This window comes from Lactuca saligna, chromosome 3, assembly GCF_052625555.1.
Source record: "Lactuca saligna cultivar CGN05327 chromosome 3, ASM5262555v1, whole genome shotgun sequence".
Taxonomy (NCBI): Eukaryota; Viridiplantae; Streptophyta; class Magnoliopsida; order Asterales; family Asteraceae; genus Lactuca; species Lactuca saligna.
In genome coordinates, this window is record NC_136419.1 from 23,471,751 (window position 1) to 23,497,965 (window position 26,215).

General features: G+C 35.3%; 2 protein-coding genes across 3 annotated transcripts; both read left to right on the forward strand.

Annotated features, from left to right (window-relative positions):
• Window positions 1–11,368: 11,368 nt before the first annotated feature.
• Window positions 11,369–13,658, forward strand: LOC145034782 (mraW methylase family protein). The gene is made up of 5 exons (XM_078983289.1): window positions 11,369–11,863; window positions 12,025–12,276; window positions 12,407–12,475; window positions 12,592–12,784; window positions 12,864–13,658. The coding sequence occupies exons 1-5, from the start codon at window positions 11,450–11,452 to the stop codon at window positions 13,256–13,258; spliced, it is 1,323 nt and encodes a 440-aa protein (XP_078839415.1). The 5' UTR covers window positions 11,369–11,449; the 3' UTR covers window positions 13,259–13,658.
• Window positions 13,659–13,974: 316 nt separating this feature from the next.
• Window positions 13,975–16,000, forward strand: LOC145034784 (DUF1997 family protein, putative (DUF1997)). 2 transcript variants are annotated; one of them, XM_078983290.1, is made up of 8 exons: window positions 13,975–14,122; window positions 14,209–14,291; window positions 14,545–14,810; window positions 14,913–15,021; window positions 15,106–15,151; window positions 15,276–15,361; window positions 15,450–15,508; window positions 15,606–16,000. In XM_078983290.1, the coding sequence occupies exons 1-8, from the start codon at window positions 13,993–13,995 to the stop codon at window positions 15,727–15,729; spliced, it is 903 nt and encodes a 300-aa protein (XP_078839416.1). In that variant the 5' UTR covers window positions 13,975–13,992; the 3' UTR covers window positions 15,730–16,000. The 2 variants fall into 2 exon arrangements, with proteins under 2 accessions (XP_078839416.1, XP_078839417.1); XM_078983291.1 differs by having other exon boundaries at window positions 14,653–14,810.
• The last annotated feature ends 10,215 nt before the right edge of the window (window positions 16,001–26,215 follow it).

Here is a 26,215-nt window from a genome sequence, read left to right on the forward strand (position 1 = left end):
CATGTAAAGGTTCAAACTTTACGTTCATGCAACCCACAATTAGCCATAGATGGAGAAATAACCCTTAAAATGATCACCTAAGCTCCAAACTCATAAACGACTACATAAAGCTGGGAAATAGGGACTCTTTGGACCTCTCAAGGTCCAGATCTGAAGATATACACACAAGGGGACATCACATACTCTAGATCTCTTACCAAAAAGAAGAGAAGAAACCCTGGATTCATGAAATCTATCACACAAACGAAAATGAACATGAATCCTTACCTCATACAGCAGCTCTGAACGAAATGATGGAAGATTTGAGTCCCACAAAACAACCTAACATGAAATCCATCATTCCCCTTGCTAGAACACACCAAGATGTGATAAATTGGCCCTCCTCTTGCACCACAAGCTTTCTGTCTGTTCTTTAGGGTTCCTCAGGGTGTAGTGGCCGCAAATGAAGGCCATAAGGACCTTTAAATAGGTCTCAAACCCGAGAAATTAGGGTTTCTCTGCCCCGCACCTACTCGACTATTCCCTCCTCTGACTCATCGAGTCCACTCAATTAATCCGCGTGGAAAACCCATCTCGACTCGGCGAGTTGGATCCTCAACTCGTTGAGTCTCTCCTTTAATCAAAAGATTAAACTACACAATAATACCCTTAAAATCCGGATGTTACACCATTTACCCATGAGTACAGGTAAAGATTTTTAAACTCCCATACGGTTTCTGATGTTGTGCCTTGACTCTCGTACAGGTAAGACACTCGACCACATACTTCACAACATTGAGTTTCATCGTCGGCCACCAGTAGTATGGTCTTAGGTCTCTATAAATTTTAGTGCTACCAGGATGAATCGAGTACATGGTTTTGTGTGCTTCTTCCATCATAAGATTTCTTATTCCTCCCGTCTTTGGTACTCAAATTCGATCTTGGAATACCTTCAAACCTTGGTTGTTTGTACCGAACTCCAACGTTTTCCCCAAACGTTCCTCCTTTCGGTCATTCTTCTCAGAAGCTTCCTCTTGTGCTTTCTTTATACTTTCCACAATGGTCGAGACAACTTCAATTCTCAACTCTCTTGGCCTTTTCCTTTCAAAATTAACTTTCCGACTTAGAGCATCAGCGACAACATTGGCTTTACCAAGGTGGTAAAGTATCTCACAGTCGTAGTCCTTGAGTAACTCCAACCAACATCGTTGTCTCATGTTCAACTCCTTCTGATTAAAGATATACTAGAGACTCTTATGATCAGTGAACAGCTTGCACTTCGTGCCGTAGAGGTGATGCCTCCGTATCTTTAGAGCAAATACTACCACCGCCAACTCCGAATCGTGAGTGGGGTAGTTCTTTTCGTGCTCTTTCAATTGATGAGATGCGTATGCTATCACCTTTTCTCTTTGCGTTAGAACACAACCCAGCCTAACTCCAGATGCGTCACTATAGACCGGGAAGTCTTCAACTCCATCAGGTAGAGAAAGTATTGGTGCTTCACATAGCTTCTTCTTCAGCTTCTCGAACGCTTCTTCATGCTTCTCATTCCACGTATATGTAGCTCCTTTATGGGTCAAAGTTGTAAATGGAGATGCTATCGAAGAAAAGCCTTAGATAAATCGTCGATAACATCCAACTAATCCTAGAAAGCTCCGAATCTCTGTGGGACTTTTTGGTCGTTCCCTCTTCATTACAACTTCGATCTTTGTTGGGTCAACCATTATTCCATCTTGGTTAACCACGTGACTCGAGAACTGGACTTCTCGAATCCAAAAATCACACTTGGAGAACTTAGCGTAAAGCTTCTCCTTCTTTAACACTTCCAACACTTCCCGTAAATGCTTGCCATGCTCCTCTTGGCTCTTTGAGTAGATCAGAATGCCGTCGATGAACACTATCACGGATTTATCGAGGATTGGTTTACAAACCCTGTTCATCAAATCCATGAATGTTGCAGGAGCATTGGTTAGTCAAAATGACATAACCAAGAACTTGTAGTGTCCATATCGAGTTCTGAATGCAGTCTTCTTAATATCCTGCTCTCTCACATTCAGCTGATGATATCCTGACCTAAGATCGATCTTTGAAAAGTATCTCGAACCTTGCAGCTGATCGAATAGGTCGTCAATCCTCGGCAATGAATATTTGTTCTTCACCGTTGCCTTATTCAGCTCTCGGTAGTCTATACGCATTCTCATGCTTCCGTCCTTTTTCTTCACGAATAACATCAGATCTCCCTAGTGTGATGAACTAGGTCGAATGAAACCGTTGTCCAACAGCTCTTGAAGTTGCATCATAAGTTCCTTCATCTCCTTCGGTGCTAATCGGTATGGTGCTTTCGCTATTGGTGTCGTCCCTGGTAACAAGTCTATTCAGAACTCTACTTGTCTATCAGGTGGTAATCCGGGAAGATCTTCGGGAAAAACTTCCGGAAAATCACACACGTCTGGTATATTCTGCACCTCCTTCTTTTCCTTCTTAGCATCGCTTACGAATGCCAAGTATGATGCACATCCCTTGGACAAACATTTTATGGATTTCATCATGGAGATGATTCCAGAATTTACTCGGCGTTTGTCCCCTTACACCATAAATGACTCGTTTCCGGGTGGGTTTACTCTTACTATCTTCTTCATGCAAAGAATCTCAGCATCGTTGGTGCTTCTCTAATCGTTGCCCAAAACGATATCGAAACTGTTTAACTCTATGGGTAACAACTCCTCGTGGAATTCGTTTCCGTTCAGGTCGATGACGATGTTCCTAATACGGTTACTAACATATATGAACTTGCCACTGGCAACTTCCAAAATTAGGGCATCATCAAGTTTTTCTATAGGCAATGCTAATATTCCACCAAATATATGCGACACAAAGGAGTATTTGGCTCCGGAATCAAATAGTATATTTGCAGGCAAACCATTTACAAGAAAGGTACCTGAAGCGACGTCTTCTGCCTCCTTCGCCGCCTTGAGCGTCATTTGGAAAGCTCTCGCCTTCGGCTTCAGTGATATGTTGGGTCTCCCTTCCTCCTTCTTCTTTAGGCAGTCCTTCAAAACGTTCCCCTACTCATTACACCTGTAACATGCCTTCTGGGTGACGGTACATTCGTTGGCATAGTGCCTTGGTTTTCCACACTTGTAACAAGTGACTCCCCCGTCACATTTCCCATTGTGCTTCTTCTTCCACTTGTCACATCACTTCGCTTCTGATCCTCCACATCTCGAACCAGACTTCGAGAATCTACTCTTCTTATTGGACTTTGAGGATCCATCAAACTTTCGTTTTTCACCAACCTCGACCCTTTCCAAACCCCTTTCTTTCTGCTGGGTCTCCACATTTTTAGCTGCTTGAACAGCTGATTTCAGTGTAGTTGCCATTTTGACTGTTGGGCCAAAGTTAGCAAGCAATCCGTTCGCGAACCTCTCAATTTTGTAGAGTTCGGTTGGCACTAGGTATGAAAACAGCTTCATCTTCTCCGTGAATGCAGTAGCGTAGTTGTCAACGCTCAATCTTCCATTCCTCAAGTTTTGGAACTCATTGTTCAGGTCGATCAGATCTATCTCTGAACAATATTACATCTTCAGTTGTTCAAAGAACTCATCCCATGACATTTTCAGAGCTTCTCCTCGTGGCATTGTATCCGCCAATAGTTTCCACCAGCTCAAGACTCCAGTTTTTAGTTGTCTTACAACGAAGATGGTTTTCTGCTTCTCGCTACAATCGCAACTTTCAAACACCATCTCCATCTCGGAGATCCAATCCATTATCTCCACAGGCTCGGGGCTTTCTGAGAGACTTGGTGGTTTTGCACCCAATAAATTTTTGTACATCCACCCATCCTTATTGTTTCTCCTCTCTGGGCCATTCCTTTGCTCACCTTGAGTCACTACTTGACTCCCTTGGCGAGTGTAGTTCCCTTCCTCAGATTGCTCGAGAATTGGCTCGGTCGGCTCAACGTGTATGGTAGGTTCGTCCCTATTTTCGTGGAACATCTATCTCATTTCTTCCCTTTTTTCAGCTAGCATAGCCCGAATCATGGCTTGAACTCCAGCCATGGTGACTGGCTCAGGTGCAGCTCCTACAACAATAGGTAGGGGTTGATTCCTATTCCCATTCACATTCCTATCTCCATTGTGAGTTCTTATCATTTTGATATATACACCGAATAAGGTGAATTTAGATCTTTATTTAGGATAGACGTTCAAATCATCCTTATCACTCCGAAACGTTTATATCCTAGTTCTAATATCGTAGTCATACGTTTAGAATACTAAACAAATAAGGTTTCCAGATCCGGTCGGCAACATACCATAGATCCGAACAAATAACAGCATATCAGGCACAAATCATTTAGCACATGAAAGCATTTTAGGCACAATTCCTAAAATAAGCTAGTGCTCACATCTCACAATCATCGCTTAGCATTTTAAGTTTAAGTCTAGAAATCCTACAAATTTCTAGTTCGCTTAAACCAATGCTATGATACCAACTGTAACATCCCCAAAATCACGTCCAGAAAAGACCGGTTTTGTTTATACTTTATTTCAAAATCAGAGTAATCTTTTAATAAAAGAGTTGTGGAATTTGTCCCAAAACAATAGTATGATAAAGAGTTATCAAAAGCATTTCCTTATAAATGTATTTCATTAAAAGACTCGGGATGTCATGTTCGATACAGTACATAAGTATATACAATACAATATAAGCCTTACTACATTATTTCATATCTACAGGCCTATATCAATAATCACTTATCCCAACACATTACAACTATGCTCGAGCGCCACTACATGTAATACATAAAACTGAGTGGGTCAGACTTGGGAGCCTGGTGAGCACATAGGGTTTTCAACCCACAATAAATAAGTTTATTAATTTAATCGACCAATAATAACCCGATTACCCGTTCCCGTTATCCTCACATTACGTCCCTAAACACCTATCATAAGGGACCTATCCTAACGATCATCATCGGGATGGACACTACTGCTAAGGGGGTTCCTCAGCAATAAATATCCTAAAGGAAACCATGAGGGGGATGGAGTACACCGGTGAACACATTGTTCACAAACACCTATAGGTTGCGAGCCTGCCAGCGTTCCACTGGATTGTCTAGAAGAGTCTGTGGTCATCATTTATACTCCGCTAGATGACTGGATCAACAACAACAACATCGAGGTAGGGATGTCAAAAAGTCTCGTGGGGCCCCGTTCCCGTGAGGGCCCTGTCCCGTTTGGGGGATTTTTTAAAAAAAAAAACCGGGAGCGGGGACGGGGGCGGGGGCAAGGTTAACCCCCGTTTTAATTTTGGGGGCGGGGCGGGGTAGGTAATCCCGTCCCGAAATCCCCATGGGGACCCCTATAATAAATTACACATATATTTACATATATTAATTATATACTGTATCGAACATGACTTTTTTACATATATTAATTATATTCATCAAAAAACATGTTTTTAAGTTGTTAGTATAATTTTTTAAAATGCCATAACTTTTTTATTTTTAACATATAAAATTCTGCTATAAATAATTCTTTGTTACCTAAAAAATAGCTTATTTTAGCCTAAATAACAACTTCTTTTGAGCCCAAAAAAAGTAGCCCAAAATCAATCGGGGCGGGGGAACGGGGGCTGCGGCGGGGGTAATAAAGGGGATTCGGGGGCGGGGGCGGGGGTAGGAACATTGAACATTCCGGGGGCGGGGGAACAGGGAAATTTCGGGGGCGGGGGCGGGAGATGCACTCCCCGCCCCGTTTACCCCCGTTGACATCCCTACATCGAGGTTTCTCATCATTTTATCATACATTGTCTTATTACATCTACCCATGTTTTACCCTAATATTTTTGTAGATATAAAATACATATATAGTTTAAATCATTTAAAACTTGTATAAAAACATTCATCCAACATAGATAGCAAGTATACAGATAATGTGCACACATGGCACGTAATATATAAAATACTTCATATCAATATATAAGATGAAAGTAATTATGCACTCACTTGAAAAGGTGGTGATTTGGTACTCGGACAACGCTTCGTTTACTTTACAATAATTTTCTTCGACGAAACCTAGTATTATTACCACTAGATTTTAGTCTAATATTTACCATGACTAACCATTAGTCTTATTGTTATTATTATTATATAAGCGTTTAAACAATACTTTCCAACCATTATGTACAGATAGGGGCCAGACATAAAACACTGGAGGGCAGGACCATTTTGGCGTATAGCACTTCTGAAATCCAACAACCCTATGCGACCCTTTAAACCAGATTCCCCGTACCGCGAGTAGTTAAAAAGATATTATAACGATACTTATATAAGTCATAATAATAGTTCAACTATTTATTATAAGTTCATAATAACAATATTAATTTTAAATATAAGCTATATTAAAATAGGGTAAGCATAACTTACTTACAAGGGTATTTTAGCTAGTAATCGGGCTCTGCAGGGGCAGAACTTCGTCGCTGAATCTTTCTAAAAAAGATTCGTGCAGCGCTTCAGTGCTCACCTTACTATAGTAAAAACTACAGAAAGAGAAGTCGAATCACGAGGGACCGAAATGTTAGGAGGATAAGGAGAGAAAGAATCTTGAATCAAGAGAATGGTGCAAGAAATATGAGAGCTCAAGACTCTTATTTATACTAATTGAATTTTCAAAAACTACCCTCAATAATTACTTAATGACCTTTTAGTTATATAAGCAACTAAACACCCCTCTATAATAATATTTTAAATGGATTTAATGATATTTGTACTAAACTAATGTCGAAAGAACTCAACATTAGTCTTATAATGACCGCATTGTCAATACCTTTCTAATGATATATACATATGTATATATATATATATATATATATATATATATATATATATATATATATATATATGTGCGCGTATATATGATTTATACTTTATTTTAATACGTAAATATGCTATTATAATTTGTAACTCGTTCATACGACCTCTGTTTTTGATGTTGTTTATATCCACGCGTAAGTGGAGACGTACTCTACAACTTTTGTTTAGACTTCGTCGGCTAGTTTTGACTTTATTTTTAAAGTTATATTTTTAACAGGTCGGGACATGATTGGTCTGTTAAAATCTCATAACTTCTTCATACGAAGTCAGATTTGGGCGTTCTTTTTTCTGGACACTCTCAGCTTAACATATTCTACGGCTTTCATTTAGATTTCTAAGGCTAAAAGTCGCTCTATCGTAAGTTCACTATTTACGTTTCCCGATGTCGCGCCGATTCTGTCGTAAAACTTCGACGGGTTATAACTTCTTCATATAACTCGGATTTCGGTGTTCTTTATATCCCCAGAATCCTTGTTTCGACCACTACAATTTTATGTAGATATATCGGGCTTATCTCACACTTTATGTAGATACATTTATAATTAAATAATAAGCACATAAATACACATAATTCAAATAATACTCAAATATTTGATCTTTATTACTTCAAAAAGAGTTACAAAAGTTGACCTAGGCTATTACATTGTCAAAAATGCTTAGCCCCAAAACCTGGGCGTTACAGTACACAAGTAATGGTATTTTGGGAAATCACCACCCAGTTTCTGGTTGATTGTACACACTACCCCCTCTCGTTTTCACTTTAAACTCTAACTCGTTTTAGAAAAATCATTTCTTTTTAGAAAATTTTCTCAAATTCTTAGTTTGAGTCCAGACAAACCCAAGAGTACATCTGAATCCCTCAAACCGGTCTGATAACACTGTAAATTTTCAAGTAAAATTTTCATTTTCAAAATCACATAAACTTAGTATCACAATTCCCAAGAACCACAAATGTATAAGTTGTCAAAACACAATTCAACAATGTTTGATAAAATCTAATAATCCTCAAAATCATGATCTCTAACTGGTATGTACAATTAAGATGGCGCCTTCCTACGATCCTGAAAAGTACCAAAAACACAAATCACACAACAAGGTAAGCACGAAGCTTAGTGAGTTCCCTAAAATACCACATGCAAATAATTAACTTCACTTGGCTATATCTTGATAAGGAACCTCCGGTCATGTGTCTCGGTGAAGACCCTCCGGTCTCATCGCTCGGGTCAGACCCTCCAGTCTGGTATCTTAGTGAAGACCCTCCTGTCTCACAAGAACAAAATAACTCAATAAGGCACAGTAGTAATATACAACATAAATCACAAAGACAAAATACATGATATCACATAACTTGGTATAAACACATAAGACCCTCCGGTCACACAATGATTACCACTCAGGTAAGTATAGCGAGAAGACTCACCTCGGATGATGCACAACCCTTATAGATGCTGCTGCTGCACACTGACCTCTAACATTGAGCCAAACCCACAATTAACCCAATTAGGATCTAAGACCAAACCCTCACTCATTAGGTTTAAAGATAGTTCACTAACCAACCCATAAATAACCCAAGCACATTGGGCCCAACAAGGCTCAATACTGAATGGGCCCTCCTAAGGCCCAACCCTTAAACTTCAGTCCAAAAGGCAAGCCCAACACAAAGGCCCAAGACATATATATATTCCTCTTATCCAAAATCTCCGATACAACAAGCCCAAAATCCAAGCCCAACACTTAAGGCCCAATACAAGATTTAGCCGAAAAATCCCACAACAAGATTACGTGGGGAGTGCCTCCCTGGGTACGCTCAGCGTACACACAAATCCTGATCGGGGAAACAAGACCAGTACGTGGGGTGTACTAGGACTTACGCGGGGCGTAATTCTCAAGTCTAGAAACTCCATTTTCGACTTAACCACTTCAGCCCAAAGCATCCAAACCTCAGGGAAGCTTCATTACAAGCTCCTAATTGATAAATTTGGCAACTTTATTAATTTGCATGTCTTAATGGGATCCAACATCCAAAATAACCATTAAGACTCTCTTAAATCCTCTCAACACATGCATAAAGAAGTCTAGACGACCAAGTTCTCATTTTTATGATTCAGGGCAACCCAATACACTTAAAAGGACATGAAAATTGCTTTGGAGTTCACCAAACTCACAAAGTTCCAATCTTGGGCCATAAAACCCTAAAAATGGACCCAAAAAAAGAACTAGCACAACAATGAGCAAGTTTCGAACTTTATACCTCTGGAAGATGCACCAACAAGGGTAGAACTCAAATCCACAAGCTAGAAGCACAAACTATCCTCTTTCAATACTCCTTCTTCACCAAGAGATTCATAAAAAACACTCAAATGAGCCACCACACTCACACGAGCCATGGAAACGGGATTAGGGTTTTGAGAGGAGTTGGAGGCTGGAAATGGTGGCTGGAACGCGATCATGTTCCTTAAATAGGGTCACCTCAAAATATTAGGGTTTACATTCTCTGCCTGGTACGCCCAACGTACTAGGTGGTCTCCGCGTCCATGCTACGCATCTAAGTACGCTGAGCGTACACATACTTACGCCTTGCGTACTCGTTTGCCATCCATTTCTCAATAAGGACTAAACTTGCCAAACTTCAAACTATCATAGTTTCTTCGTTATAAGTCTGTTTCCAACGAACCTCATATCCACGGAAAGGTGGCGAGAAGCCCTACACTTCTAGTAACTTGTCGCAACCTCAAGGCTTCCTCATGCCCGAGTTGTAGCCCACAAACCCTAAATCACAGACGATCCGAAACAAGATGTTACAATCTCCTTGCCAAATGTGCTATGATATGAATCGTGTGTGTCCACTGTCCCAAAATCCCGAGATAGGTTAAAAAAGAAAAACCATCAAAAGGCAGTTTTATGGTCGGATACGGCCCGTGTCAAAATAAAGTAAATCAGCATGGGTTTTCTTCCAAAGTAATTTGCTAAAAAATGCGAAACTGGACCAACACAGCCCGTATCAAAATAAGCTAAATCAACACGGGTGGTCTTTAGCATGGTCAACAATTCCTTTTTGGTCAAACATGCCCCGTGCTCGTTTTTCATTGCAAATACAACACGACTCGTGCCCACATCTCCTTCCAAATGCAAACTTGATTTTTTTTAATTTCTTTATTTCACAACCAATCATTCCGCCATTTTCACCTGTGCTTCCCGGCACCTTCCCAAAACGTGTTTCCGTCTTCGGATCATCTGAAAATATCATAAAAACGTGCAAATAAGGTTGTTATAGAAACTAAATAATAAAATGCATATAGAATGAAAGTAAACTAAAGTAAATGGATGCATAAAATGGATGAAAAGACATGCAAAAATATGCACAAAATGCACCTAACGCAATTGCGGCAATTCTACCTAAATTATTTATTTATTTTTTCCAAATTTGTTTTTAAAAGCTTTCTTATACTTTTTTTGTTCCGACTTTCATTACATCCATTTTCTATAATATTTTTGAAATTGTTTAAGACGTTTTACAACATTTTTTAACATATATGTTTTTTATACTTATTATAGCTTTTTGTATATTACTTATCACTTTTTTTAAAATCTTCTTAAACTTTTTTTTTACAATATTTAAACTTGTTTTTATTACTTTTTCTAAAATATTTTAAACTTTCATACAACCTTTTTTACATACTTTCTTTATAATATTTTTTTTTCTAAAAATAGTAATAATAATATAAATATTTTTGTTAATCATTTTTTTTTTCGATTAAATATTTTAAAACTTTAAGGTATAAACGAAAGTATATGTATTGATATATTGTTTTTAGAAATATCTTCATTTTAAAATATTAAATAAAGTATATATAAAAATGAAAATTTAAAAATAAATTATAAAAGCACATTTAAAACGTTATAAAAATACCCTTGTAAAAAGTGTACAAAAGCAATCAAATGCATAGAAAATAAGTAAACTATACTAACTGGATGCATAAAATGGATGAAAACACATGCAAAAATAGGCACAAAATGCACCTAACAAATTCTACCTAAATTATTATTATTATTATTTTTCAAATTAGTTTTTAAAAGCTTTCTTATATTTTTTTTTTCCGGACATTCATTACATCCCTTTTCTATAACATTTTTGAAATTGTTTAAAGACTTTTTACAACATTTATTAAAATATATGTTTTTTTTTATACTTATTATAGCTTTTTTGTATATTACTTATCACTTTTTTTTTTAAATCTTCTTAAACTTTATTTTTTACAATATTTTAAACTTGTTTTTACTACTTTTTCTAAAATATTTTAAACTTTCATACAACCTTTTTTACATACTTTCTTTATAATTTTTTTTCTTCTAAAAATAGTATCGTAATATAAATATTTTTGTTAATCCTTTTTTTTTATTAAATATGTTAAAACTTTAAGATATAAACGAAAGTATATATATATATATATTGATATAGAGTTACCATTAAATGTTCAAATGTTTAAAACAAAAATTTCGTGAATTGTAGTTTATTTTAGGGAAATAATGGTTGGGCTCGATGCCGAAGATTAAAAATGAATCCAGTCCATTTCTACTAGACCACCACCGATCAGCATGTCCTCGCATTCTATTACCGCTGCCACGGCAGCGGCGGCCGCCGTTAAGCAACTGTTATTTCATCCTTCATTCACCTTATCGCCGTTGCATTGCTACCGCCGTCAAATTTCCTCTTCCCTTCTCGCAGTCGCCAGTTATTCCACTACCTTATCTGCTTCTACTCGTAACAAGAAAAAGCTAAACAGAAAAGATAATTCCGTTACCGGTACTAGTCGTCGAGTTCTAATAGATTCTGTAGTGAAGAGGAGGACTCGGTCGGATAAAAAGTTCGATGAGGAGAGCTTTCGTCAATTTGGTGACACCGAGAGTCATATTCCGGTGATGCTAGGTGAGGTATTGGAGGTTTTTGATTCCCGCAAACTTCAGACATTTGTCGATTGTACCCTTGGAGCCGCCGGACATTCTTCCGCCGTATGTGAATCTGATTCCCCTTTTCTTGATTGAATTCATTTTGTTGCTATTTGGTCAAGGATCCTTTGATAATGTGTAGCCCTGGAATTGGTAAAAGGGTTTTCTCGATTTTACTCATGTCTTTTGGGTCTGATGTTAATTTCTTGTGCTGGAGATAACAGATAATTCAGGCTCATCCCGAGATGCAGTCATATGTTGGACTGGATTTTGATCCTGTTGCCCATGAAAAAGCAAAAGCCAAGATTGATTCGATCCAAACTTCCATGTCCCATGACTCGACTTCCAACCTAAAAACACATACCTTTCTGCGAAATTTCAAGAACATCAAGTCCACAATATCTGAGGTAGATGAGAAGCTTCTGACTTCAGGAATTGATGGGATCCTAATGGACTTGGGAATGTCATCCATGCAGGTATGTAAACTGTTAACCATTTCACACATGTTTCATCTTGCTTGTTTGTCTTATAAATTTGCAGAAACTCTTATTCTGTAAAGATCCATGACCTTTTCAATATTAATGTTTTACAAGTATATATATGCAGGTGAACAATGCTAAAAGAGGATTTAGCGTGCTTTGTGATGGACCCCTTGATATGAGAATGGATCCCCAGGTCAGAATCAGAATTAGCATATGTAATTAATTAATTAATTAATTAATCATTGTCTATATATCTTGTTCGTTTAACTGATTAGAACATGTGTATTACTATTACTATTACTATTATAGGCAAGTTTGACAGCTGAAGACATACTAAATTTATGGCCAGAGGCTGAAGTGGGACGAATTTTACGTGATTATGGGGAAGAGAACAATTGGCGCTCACTTCAGAAAAGGATTGTTAAGGCCCGATTAACTGGTGGATTGCATTCTACTAGTGAACTAGTAGATCTTATCAGGAGTTGTACATCTGGTGGAAAAGGTGAGTTTAACTCTTACAACTTGTTTCTATTTGGTGTGATGGAATGGAATGAGTAGCAATGTATTTGTATTTGTTACAGGAGGGAGGCAAGGTTGGATAAAGACAGCAACAAGAGTGTTCCAGGCTTTAAGAATTGCTGTTAATGATGAACTCAAGACACTCGAGGCTTCATTATATGATTGTTTCAGGTGTCTTGCACCTGGCGGGAGGCTTGCTGTTATATCTTTTCATAGTCTGGAGGACAGAATCGTGAAACAAACATTTCTCGATATCATCAAAAGCGTTTCCGTTGATGGAAGCGGAAGCGCGTCCCCTGATCTGAAAAATGTTGAAAACGAGCCATGGATCAAACAGATGATTGGAGGTGTTGGTGGGACAATCCTTACAAAAAGACCCATAACACCTTCTCAAGATGAAGAGAAACTCAATGTTCGCTGTAGGAGCGCTAAGCTCAGGGTAATACAAAGGGATTGAAGCAAAATAGATCCCTTTGTAGTAGTAATGTATCAGGCACCAAGTGATGGTGCCTCATAACATTTAAGTATGTATCAGACACATACATGATGTGATGTGTCTGATACATACAATATCCAGTATGTGTCATGCACGTTAATAATTAACGTGCATGATACATCAGGATCTACAAAATATCTATTGAGTACTAACCAGCTGGGGGATACTTTGATCCGTTAGGTATTTGTGATTGGAATGTCATCTATTTGAGTTTTTGTAGAATGCATAGAATTTGTTTCTAGAAAGTGTTTAGAGCTAGGAAACGGCTTTGTTTGTATGGACTTGTAAAGAGCGCTATAAGCTTTGGAATGGTCATTGGCTTATTTTCTGTTTACACTATATAATAAAATTACTTGGTTTATATGTGTTGAACCAACTATGGTTTCTTGCGAAAATGTTGTAGAGTTGTTGTGGTTTCAAGGAATGAAAATTTTAAATAGATTAAGAAAGTCTTTAATAAATTACTTTAGTTCAAATACATGTAATCATTACCAATATTTACTTCAAAAATGTTTATTTGTAAATTATTAGTGTAGAATATGAAATAAAATAAAACTTTGTTTATTGAAGATACGTATATATGTGCTTTTTATTAGTTGTATTTGATTATAAATCAATTATTTTAAATTTATGTTAAATAATTTTTAAATGAACTTAAAGAAGTATAGCATTTTTTTTTTTTTTTTAAATTTCAGATGAATATATTTTTTTTTTCTTTTTTCCAGCAACAGTCGTTGGCGGGTTGTTTGGTCAATATCAGTTCTCTTTATCTCTCTCTACACAAACACTCACTCACAACCACACACCATTTCCATGAGCGATCAGGTAAATCGGATTCGTTCTTAGACAATAGACATTGCTTACCTTTTTCGAACTTCTTTCTAGTTGCTAAATGCATAATTGAATAGCAGGAGTATATATATTTCGTATTGGAATGATGAAGGTTTTCAAATTTGAAGCTTCCCTGATGCTTCAAAAAGCTTTTCATTATCAGGTACTTTACTATCATCGAGTTTTAAGAAATACATACATTTTGATAGATATCTCCAATTTTCATTTTCTTCTCCCTTCAACGCGAGCTCCCAGTGCACAATTGGAAATTGAAATTACAGCGACATCAGTTCAATGCCCTACATTCATGATTTCAAACATGTGGAACCATAACTCGATAATTGTGAATTTGTGATACAGTTATTTAATTATCTTATGCTAGTGTAATCTTTAATATTCTTTTGTTTTGGCACTAGGAATCACGTAATCGATTTTGTTCCAGGAGGAGATTAAGATTTATTTCCAATAGCAGTAATGAGAAATTAGACTCTAATGTCAAAAAGGCTAAATTATCTGCTAGGAAGAAGGATCGAGTCAATATTCCTAGCTACAACGACCTACATGGAAGAGGGGAAAAAATATACCCAATTAGGGAATTTCTAAGCCATCCATCTGGAACTGAAGCACTTCTAAATACTCAAGCCCTGCAAAAATTCGAACAACTCGATCTTACCACTTACAGGTTCATTTAAACTTCATGTTGCTGCTTTCATTATAACATAATGATAATACCATTTACTAGAGTTGCTCGTGTTCTTGCTTTTTAACGAGAATTGTTTTGCAGGTGTACTTTGCCACAACTGAATTTGCTAAACTTTGAGGTCTCTCCTGTGATAGATTTGCGTGTTACCCCAACAACTGAAGATTGCATGGTGGAGTTGTTATGTTGCAAGGTAACTAAATGATGATATAAATCTTGGAAAAAAGTTTTTCAATCCAAGTTTAAATTCATTTTTTTATTTATACATTTTCTGCAGTTTGAGGGTTCCGAAGTCGTGACACAACAAAATGAGCATTTTTCAGGTATTTGCTCAGACTTGATATAATTTTGATAATGATGTTGTAAAATTGCAGCAATTTGCTTGTAACAACAATAATGTCCTCTATAATGCTTAAACATTGTAGATTAATTGTGTATATAATACAGCTGAGATGACAAATTACATAACTTGGTGCACAAAGAGCTCTGAACCATATCTGGATGTTGACGTGAAGCTAGATCTCACTCTTGAGGTATTATTTTCTCCACATTAAACATATCATGTATGATTTATGACTTATATTTATTGATTTAAGAATACATAATTATTGTTTTATGTAGATATACACCAAACCATTTAGCATGCTGCCAACATCTGCAGTTGAGGTTCCAGGCAGCTTGTAAGTACATTTACTCTGTTTCATACGACTAGAAACATGCGGTATAATATTAAGGTTTTTTTTTTTTTTTTTTTTTTTGTGGAATATTATATTACAGAATGATGCAAGCTTTAGTAGACAGACTTGTACCCTTGTTACTCCAACAGCTGATACAAGATTACGGAAGATGGCTGCTAACACAGAATCCAGAATCCAACCTCATCATATCAAATTCAGCATAACTACTGTTTTCTCATAAGATATTTGTACATTCTGTTTACAAAACTAATAAGAATTTTTTATAAAAAAAGGGAAGACATGTAGTTATAGCCTTGGCATGAAAATGAAAAATCTCATATGGAAACCAAAAGGCTGCTAACAGTATAATGTAGGTGAGCTTACTGACCACTCACACAAAATATATGTGATTGGCTAATTAGTCACCAAAACTGTAATTATAAGAGTCAGAAATTTTTATAAGATATGTAGTTAAAGAGACTTGTAGTGATACTATACTAATTCTAGTTCCACATAATAAGACTGTTTAACAGAATAATGTTGGTGAGCTTACTGACCATTCACATATCGATTATCATCATGTGAACGGCTAATTAGCCACCGTGTACGGCTTTCAAATTGACACAAAATGACGTTCTTCAATGGCAGATTATGAGCATTTAAAACTCACAACCTAGAAATGAAGTATGCAGGTGAATCCTACTGCTAATCTACCAAGAAACAACAAATAATTATTTTGCCCAACTACATTTATAATCAAATCATGTCATTCCTATGAAACGATCCTAAGTTTATGATTTATGATGGATAACAATGCACAGAATGAAGTGCAAACAATCAAACTCAACGTATTCGAATTAGAGAAAACAAGGCATAAGGAGAAGCATATAAAACCAAGTAAGCGACTACAAAGCGTATACATACATTTTGAAAGGAAGTAGAGACTGGAGAGTGGAGACGGAGATATTATTCTGTGTCCTGCCCTATGCGGTGCTAGGGTTTGGGTGGGCCGCTACCGTTTATGGGGCTTTGGGCGACCAAAGCAAAATACTTGTTGGCCAACCCAAGCACCATAACTAAATTATGTTTTTAATAACAACTCAAAGAAAAATTATAGTCAATCTTATAGTTTGTTTATTAAAATTAGGGGATAATGTTATTTTTAGAAAAAAAAATCGCGGTTTGACAGTATACATTTTTTATTTTTATTTTAACAAAAAAAAAACTTTTAATTCAAAATTTATTTCAAGTAGATTGTTGGAGTTTTTAAGTTTTGATATTTATGTAATTTTTTACACTTCTAGCATTTCCATCTAGTTTATCAAACATTTCTATATGTATAAAAGTTTCGCTTCTAGGTGTCGGTTAGTTCTCTCAAAACATGTTCTAGAGGTGGTGTTCAATTGTTTTTCTGGATTTTGGGTTTATCATATATGTTTTTCGATAATCATAATCATATGTTGATATTTTCAGAAATTATGGTTATTAGGTGAGACATGTAAATAGAATTGATTTTTGAAAGACAAGTATTGAACTTGGAGAAGTGAGATAACATTATGCTGGGTACTACCATGACATGCTTAACAAACAACGATCCACCACGGTGGTATATCAACTTCAGAGATAGCCCATGGATGGGTTGTTTATGAAGTGGGGGAGTTGAACTTCCACCTATTTTTGACCATACTGAATGTTATTTTTTATCCATCCATCTAAATGGGGTTTTGAACTTGTAGTGACAAAAAATGATATGTCGATGATATGGGTGCCTAAGGACCGAGATAGCATTGTGGCAAGCATCCCTATAATCTTAGTGGGAATAAAAATAAGTTTTAAAAAAATCATTTAGTAATTGAAAAACATTTAGTTTAGAGAAAGTTCATTAAATAATCAAAATTAAGGGGTGTTTTAAGCATTTAACGAAGACAATTTGAGTTTTGGAAAATGACCACGAGATCTATGGAGGGGGCTTTATGAATCGCTTTAAACCTCTGATGAACAATGAATAATACGAAGAATTGATGTGACATCACTAAAAGAAAAAATATATATATGGTGGGTCCACAGAGAAATCAACAATTTCGCAAAGGTGTTGCAGGGATCCGCAGAGACAGCTCTGCAGATCTGTCGGAGAGGAGCAGCTACCATTTCCTCAGAGAATTTAAACTTTTGCAGATGGTTAAATGGATCCGCAAAGCCACCTCTGTGGAACCATGATACCCATCATATATATATATATATATATATATATATATATATATATATATATATATATATATATATATTTGTCTTTTAGTGATGTCGCGTTAATTCATCGATACTATTTATCGTTACTCAGAGGTTTAAAGCGATCTACAAATCCCCCTCTGTAGATCTCGTGGTTATTTTCCAAAACTCAAATTTTCTCTGTTAAATACTTAAAACACCCCCTCAATTTTGGTTGTTTCATGAATGTTCTCTTTGTTTTAACTTATAATAGTTATATAAAAAATTAATAATTCAATAAATTGTTCTAAAGCACATCCTAAACATCCTCTAATTTTTTATGTACGTGTTTTGAGTCAAAACTGAATAAGTGTGTTCAAATTTGTTGACTTATCGTCTAATAAAGATGCAGTGTCTATATGTATTAAGTAGATATATAACCAAATGCGATTAGGTTGCATAGTAAACACAATATCTATATTTTGTGGGTTAAAACTTAAGCATTCACATTCACATCTAAAAATTAAGTATAATATCCGTTTTCGAACTCTCACACAATTAGCATGCACTTAATAAAAAGGCAAATGTTAAGGGCTTAGTGATTAAGAGGTGTTGCTCATTCACTCATCGGATAATATACATAACTTTTTTTTCTCTAGAAATACTTTTTATATATGTACAATCAAATATGACGTTGGCTCTATTCTACTCATTGAGAGCTAAGGCCTAAGGCTAAGGGGAAAAAAAGCAGTGGCTTAGAACGAAGAATACGAGTACAAAAAGTGATGTTATATCAGTGTTATGTTACCTTTACTACAAACTCACTAACAAAACCAATTCTCATTGGAGATGGTTACTTATTAGATTAAATTAAAAAAACAATTCAAATAAAAACACATATTAAATTAAAACACATTACATTAATTTTAAAACATACAAATTTAAATCCTAAAATACTTAAAAAAACATAAAAAAATCCTAAATTACTTCAAAAAAACATAAAACATATCAAACATATCAAATAAAACACAAATATTAGAACCTACATTCCATATTTATCGCGGACTTGTTGTTGGATTTAGAGAAACGTCGCTAGATTTTCCGGGTCGAGATCCAGTTGGGGCATAGTGTTTATGATTTGAAGATTGGTAAAAGCGATTTTTGGACGATAAGATTCCTCCGTTGATTGGTATTTTTTCTACAAAACTTAAAGTTTTATCTATGGATTTCACAAGCTCGTTGTCGCTAGTTGCGGTTGTTTTTTTGCTTGAAGACGTCGCCTGTTTTGTTTTGTCCCTTCCCGGTGGTCGATGAAGTTGGACTTCTGGTGGACCCTCTGCATCAACAACATCGAATTCATCATTGAGGTGTAGCCCAAAACTCGCGTCCGAATCAGAAGTTCTTGGTCTTTTGTTTGAGCCGATGGTCAAGTCCAAATGCGACGTCTCCATATTAAGGACTCATTTTGGATCGTTACGGCAAACTTCATGCTTTTTGGTGACCGAGTAGTTTACCATTGTTGGTAACTTTGAATTGGTAGCACGCGTTTGATAAAAAATGTTGAAGTCATTGCAACCACTTTTCTGCATATTTTTAGATTTTCAAATATGTCATTAAACTTTGTGCAAGCCGCTCGTAGATCACGTCATTTTCCGTTGACTGCGTCGTACGACCGATCCGTTTGATTTCCTAGTATAGCGTGAAAGTGATCCAAAAACTTTTCCTGGATTGTGCGTTGCCTTTTCCCGAGTCACACGATATGAAAATCCAAGTTTTCGCTAAAGCTTCCTCCAACTCTTCATTCCAAGCCACTGCTTTTTTTCCCATTTTGCTTTTGTTTGCCTTCTTCGAGATGATTGTAGTGTTTCTTGGACTCGTTCATCGGCGTTGTCGAGTTTACAATTTGGGATTGAGATAATAAGACTTTAGATGATTGTGTTTGGAATTGTTGAGAAGGTTGTTGTTGAAAACCTTAGAATTGGGGTTAAGTGAATTAGGGTTGAATGAATTGTTGTTATGGTCATTGTTGTTGGAAGAATTGTGGGTTGTATGGAATGTTAGTGAATAAAGGTTGTTATTGGATTGGAGAGTTCAATAATTGCATGTATGTTTGATAATCATTTGGAGTGTTTGGAGTGTTTGGAGTGATTGGAGTGTGTAATGTATTTTGGTTTGGGTCAATTTTTGAAGAAAAGATAAATAAAGTAGAAGAAATTTTGTGTTTTAGAAATGTAAAGTGAAGGTAAAATGTGTAGTATATATATATAGGTAAAAGATGTAAGACGTTATTTAAATTTAAAAGTTTAATTTTTTTAAAGTTAATTAAACGGTCAAATAAAGGATTGTTGCTTTCTCTCTCCTCACCCGATTCGCCGTTTTTGTCCGTGAACGAGACTACGTCACAAGCCACCTAAACGCATTTGGGGTGGTGTTCACACGTAGGTTGGCATGTCATATCACCTCCTATGCGTACTTTTCCCTAGGTATCGGATGGTCTAAAGAAATCGCTTGCAAGTATGAAGTATCTATAATAAATAACGATGGGCCATTAGGTAATTTCACTAAAGGACTTACGGAAAAATTGGATATTTATCGCAACTCAAAACAAAAAGGTGTTGTGTTTTGTATTGTATTGTATGGGGATATTTTCAAGGTAAAAGGTAGACATTGTATTCATTGTGAATTGTGTTATACATATGTTCTCTTTACTTTATATATGAATAATACGATCCCTTACTTGCAATTGAAGGATAGATCCACATAAACATTTAAATGGGGCAAATGCAAAACAATGAAATGTTTTAACTTTTATGCATACAAATTTTAAATTAAGCATAGCAAATAGTTATCATTTCCTTTTTGACATGATAAAAGGAGAATAGCTAGAATGGCTTATATTTAATTTTCACCGTTTTTGAAAAAAGAACTTCACGTTAAACATGTTTGGTTAAAATGATTATCATAGTTGTATTTGATAGTTATCACTAGCTAGTTTTGAAATTGAACGGAATAAAAAACTCAATTTTTATTAAAATATATGTAACAATAAATTCTAGAGTAAATTATAGTTTTGGTCTCTATAGTATTATTAGGTCTGCTTCTAGTTTTAGAAACTTGATCTTTATGGTTGGTAAATCATTTAGTTTTGGTCATCGAAACATTTACCATTAGTATTATTAATTTTTTTTTAAGTGACAAGACTACTCTCAGACTAAACTTAACAAAACCTAAAACCCCAAGGACCATTTTTGTAAATTTACAAAAACTCATATAAATCCCTAAACCTAAAACTCAAACATTACAACACTTACCTCTCTCCTTCCTCAACCTCTAATATGTGGCCATTTCCATCTCCAGCGACACTGCCACCTTCACCTATATCACTGTTGGATTAGTGTTTAAGTCTATAATTATTTTGGTATGTACTTGATCCGATTATGAGCATGGTCCTTTTTGGGTTGCTTTCACCGTAACAATATGTAGGATGAATTAAGGAGAGAAAGAATTAATTATGATTTATTAATATATTATAAGAATAATATATTAAAGGAGAAATCATAATGTTTAATTAATATTAGTCAAGAATTAATTAAGAATTAATTTTATGGCTAAAATATATTAATTAAACTTAGGGGATTGGAATTGTAATTATAAGATAATTGCAATTGGGCTATGGATCACCTTGGAATAATAGGTTGGACGAATTCTATGGGGAAGACCATTAGAAATCGTCCAAGGCATGTTCCAGAAGGGGTCTATGGGCTGCTTAGGGCTTAAGCAGTCAAATTAGGGTTTCCTTGTTTGATAACCCTAATTGCCTAAGTATATAAGGAACCCTTAGGCACCAAAAACGTGGCTAACACTTCCTTTAGGGTTTCCAACCGTTTTTGGTGCCTCCCCTCTTTTCTCTCTTCATCCAAGTTGCTTAGTGGTGTTTGTGACTCCATTAGAGGTGCAACACTTGAGGCACTAAGCTTTCTGAAGCCAAGGATTGATTGTTATTGATATATAACAATCAAAGGTAAGATCTAAACTCTATTTTATGTTAATATGACTAATTGTATGCTATATCTAGGGTTTATAGCTTTCGATATTCAATTGCATGTTCATTAGACAAACTATATCCAAAAGCTATTAGAGTTTGCATGTACACCATAGGATTGATGTATTGCTCAAAACTCATCAGTGGTATCAGAGCCTAGGGTTGTTTGTTTGATGTATTTGATGCTTTGGTTGATTATTCATGCTTAAAATCGGAAAAAAAAATTTTGGTTCTGGTGGCTGGACTCGCCGACTCCATGGCTGATCTCACTGAGTCCAAGTTTGACTCGACTAGTCGAAGTCACAGATGGAGCAGATTTCGGGATTTTGACATGTTTTGGCTGTAGATAATTATCTAAAACGTTTTATATTAATAAAATCTTATTTTTATCAATATTTGGAGTTTATCCTTGCCAAAATTGAAAATAATTGTCAAATTTAGATAATCTTTTGTTTTATTAGATAAATATTGATTATTTGTAATTTAGATTTAAATTATCTTGTGAAAAAATTTCAATTCCCCCCTTTAGGTTTTATTGTTTAAATCTGAATTTAAAAGTTTTGTTTTTGAAATTTAAATAGTTAAACCCTAATGTTTTGAAAAGTTCAAAACTTGTCCTCAAGTTTTGGATTTTAAAATTAATTAAAAGTCTTAATTTGAAATTTTAAATTCTAAAACCCTAGTAATTTGAAAAGTTCAAATCACACCCTTATGGTTTTATTAATTATTTAAAGTGTGTAATTAAAAAAGATTTAATAAACTCATAAAGTTTTGGTTTACATTTAATTAAATTTACTAATTTAAACCACCTAGTATTTTAAAAGTGTAAAATACACCCTACATTATATATAACATTAAAAGTCTAATACTATATATATATATATATATATATATATATATATATATATATATATATATATATATATATATATACATACTAGCCGTCTACCCGCGCAAAGCGGCGCACGGCGAATAATTTGATCTTTTTAGAGTTAAAACCATTTTGTGTTCATTTCGAGAAATGAATATTAAATGACATCTATTTTTCAAGAGCATTACCATACCATATTAAGGGGGGTGTTTGGCTAAGCTTTTTTAAAACAACTTATTAGGTTCCACATCGCTATAAGTTAAAAAAGTGTTTGGATTAAAATAACTTATTCCGATGGGGAACATCTAATACGTCATTTTTTGATAAGTTACCATACACTTACTTATTACTTCCATTTATACATACCCAAAGCACTTGTACTGTTTATCGTCCACTTTTTTTTTTCGTTTTCCTTAATTCTTTTATTAAGTTAATGTCCTACTAAGTAAAATGCTAAAATATATAAATAATAGTTTATAAAAATAAACCTTTAGAATATCAGGTGTTGTGATTCAAAAGTCGATAAATAGGCCTTTGAGAATGCCAAAATACTCAAGTGTCAACTTGTTCATTGTGATTTTAAACCAAGTTTGGTCACAATTTAAAACATTTTCAACGATGGTATGTAATTCAAGGATTCATATTGATTTAGGTTCTTGAAACCTTAAAATATTGAACAAAATCTATATAGAACCTTATAATAAGGACAATAATCATCGTAATCAGAAAGTCCATGTGATGAAACTTGATAGTATAAGGACCAATGATGAAAAAGGTTTCATTTTTAGACTAAACAAGATGAAAAATATACAAACTACCTTAATCATGTCAAATCTTGTGTTTAACCGTTCTTTATTGCAAAAGTAAGATGCCAAAATATACAAACTAATGATAATACAATGCTCTAACTAGCCATCTTGGTTGAGTTCTTTGAACCTGCAAAGTCAACACATTAAAGAAACATAGTAAAAACCTTTTTAGGAACAAACATGATATAATAAAGCCTTCACCCAATATATTTATAAGATAAAAATACAAAAAGTTAAAAATGATGAAATCAATTATACGTAAGGATTAAAATAAAAACCTGTTAAGAAAGAGCCATCTCCATATTTGAATCAACATGTATTTTCTGATGGTTTCAAATTTTGAATTATCCGAAATTCAGGGAAGGAGATAGAATTTGTTGAGAAATATAAGGATTCAAAACATAGGTTAAAATTTAATATTATTTTATTGATGACTACTTGTACTGTTAGCTTAATGATTTGAACGTCTTAAAAAAATAATATTATTATATTCAATCTATTTTTAGAAATAGTGAGATTTCTTTTATAAGATAGTAAAGATATATATATATATATATATATATATATATATAAGGGGTGTTTAAGGAAATTGCCTATAAAATGGCGATTGAATGGGTATCCACTCTTACCTACCGCACTCTTGACTAGTGGAGGGTCATTAGCCGAACGGGTAGGATAGGACGAAACCTTCCATTATAAGTATAATGAAGTATACAAAGTAACTAAATACTTTCATAGATTCCCAAATCATAGTTACTTTGGGCAAAATGTGAAATTGTATGCTAATCCATGGAATTACACTTCGTACCCTTGTCAAACGTTAGTGGAGCATGGGACAACTATTGTTTTAAATTCAAGAATATAGTTGATAGCTGAAACAGTATACAATGAATAATGTGTAATCATATGGTGATAAATAAAAGGTGTTTTATTTATGTTCATAGGTTTTGATACCATATTGGATTCAATTATTCTTGTGTTTCATTTTGCATGTTTTGACTTCCAGAATAAACTAGGTTATTCTTCCGGAATGACTAAGTTATTCAAACCATCCACAGTCGGTCATATGTTGGAAATAGATATGAATCAAGACTGTCATGGGTTGGCTTGTAGAGGTCTAAGGTGTTGGACAAAGGGCTACAACACTCATGAGTGCTCATAAGTTCTGAGTATTGGATTCAACCCGCGCTCGTTGGAATCACTTCATGGATTTTATCACGAGTGATCATGAGACGACAATATCTTATATTCTTCAAACCTAGAGATATGAGTTGTTACTATGAGTTGGTTCTACATTGATTGCACGAAACCGCATTTGGTAACTTGGTGCTATAAAACGTGCCTTTGTGTATGATTCAACAAGTAGTAGAACAAGCCATATGAGTCGAAGTTTATCCATTCCTTTTACCTTCGGGATAAAAGCGATATATGTGGGCCCCTCGATGATTTGATGATGATAAATGGAAGTGCTCGGCCGGGCCAGGACTGATTTGATTTGTTCAATTAGTCAGTCATCATAAATCGGAAATCGGGAAACAACAAATGGACAGAGAGAATGATTATAATCCATGTCTCAGTCCATATGATATCTAGAATGGAGGAATATATGATCCCTTATCTAATGGACAAGTCATTGACAAAGGTCAGCGTTTATCGACAAGGTCAGAGTTCGACAGAAGCTTTTGAGAGCTACGATTGCCAGTTGGTTCCTGAAGTCATACACAATAATAGTTTTAGACTTATCCAAGTGGGAGACTGTTGGATTAATGTCTAAGTCCATAACTATAATTGGTAAGACTTGACCCGACCCGGCATGGTCCATTTGGGTTGCATGGCATCATTCACTTGGATAGACTAAAATGAGAGAAATAAGACACTTATGGTTAGTAATATATTATAAGTTCTAGTATATTAATAATAAGAATAATAAGATTATTTAATTAGTATTGATCAAGAATTAATCTAGGATTAATTAAGTGATCAAAAGAAGACTAATTAAATATATGGGTTGATTGTGTAAATCATCCATACTTGTATAGTGGGCTAATGCTCCATGGATTATCTAGTTGGGCCAAAACCCATATGATGCTCCATGGATGCTCCATGGTGTATTTGAACCCATGGATCCAAGGAAATGGAAAGTCATGACAATTAGAGTTTACTCTAATTGTATAACTATATAAGCATCTTATTCTTGAGGAAAATCGACCACTAATGAGAGTAAGAAAGGGCTAGCCGATTTTCATGAAGTGTAGAATTCTCTCAAGTTATTCCAAGTGTATTTGGTGTTGTGTGAACCATTTGAGGTGTCACACTTGGGGCACTAGGCACTCAAGCTTCATGAAGACTTTCTACATGAAAAAGGTATGTATTCTATCTTGTTATATCCATTGTTTTGTATGCTAGATTACGATAATACCTTGGATGTTCATATTTGCATGTATAATAGAGAAAACATATATCCAAGGTATTTAGGGTTGCATGTACATTTAGGAGTGTTAGAATGCTCATAACCTTACAGTGGTATCAGAGCCTAGGCTTGTTTTCTTGTTATACTTGCAAATGGAGCTGAAAAATTGAGTTTTGTTGCTGTCTACCCAGCAGACTCGCCAAGTCCATGAAGGGACTCGACGAGTCCAAGGCAAAATGCATCCAACTCGCCGAGTTTTGTTGATGCACTCGATGAGTTGGACCCCAGACAGCATATCTTCGAGGTTTTTGGCTAGAAATGGACTAGGAACATTACCTTAAGTTGTTTTTGAGCTTATAAACTTGTTTTTTAA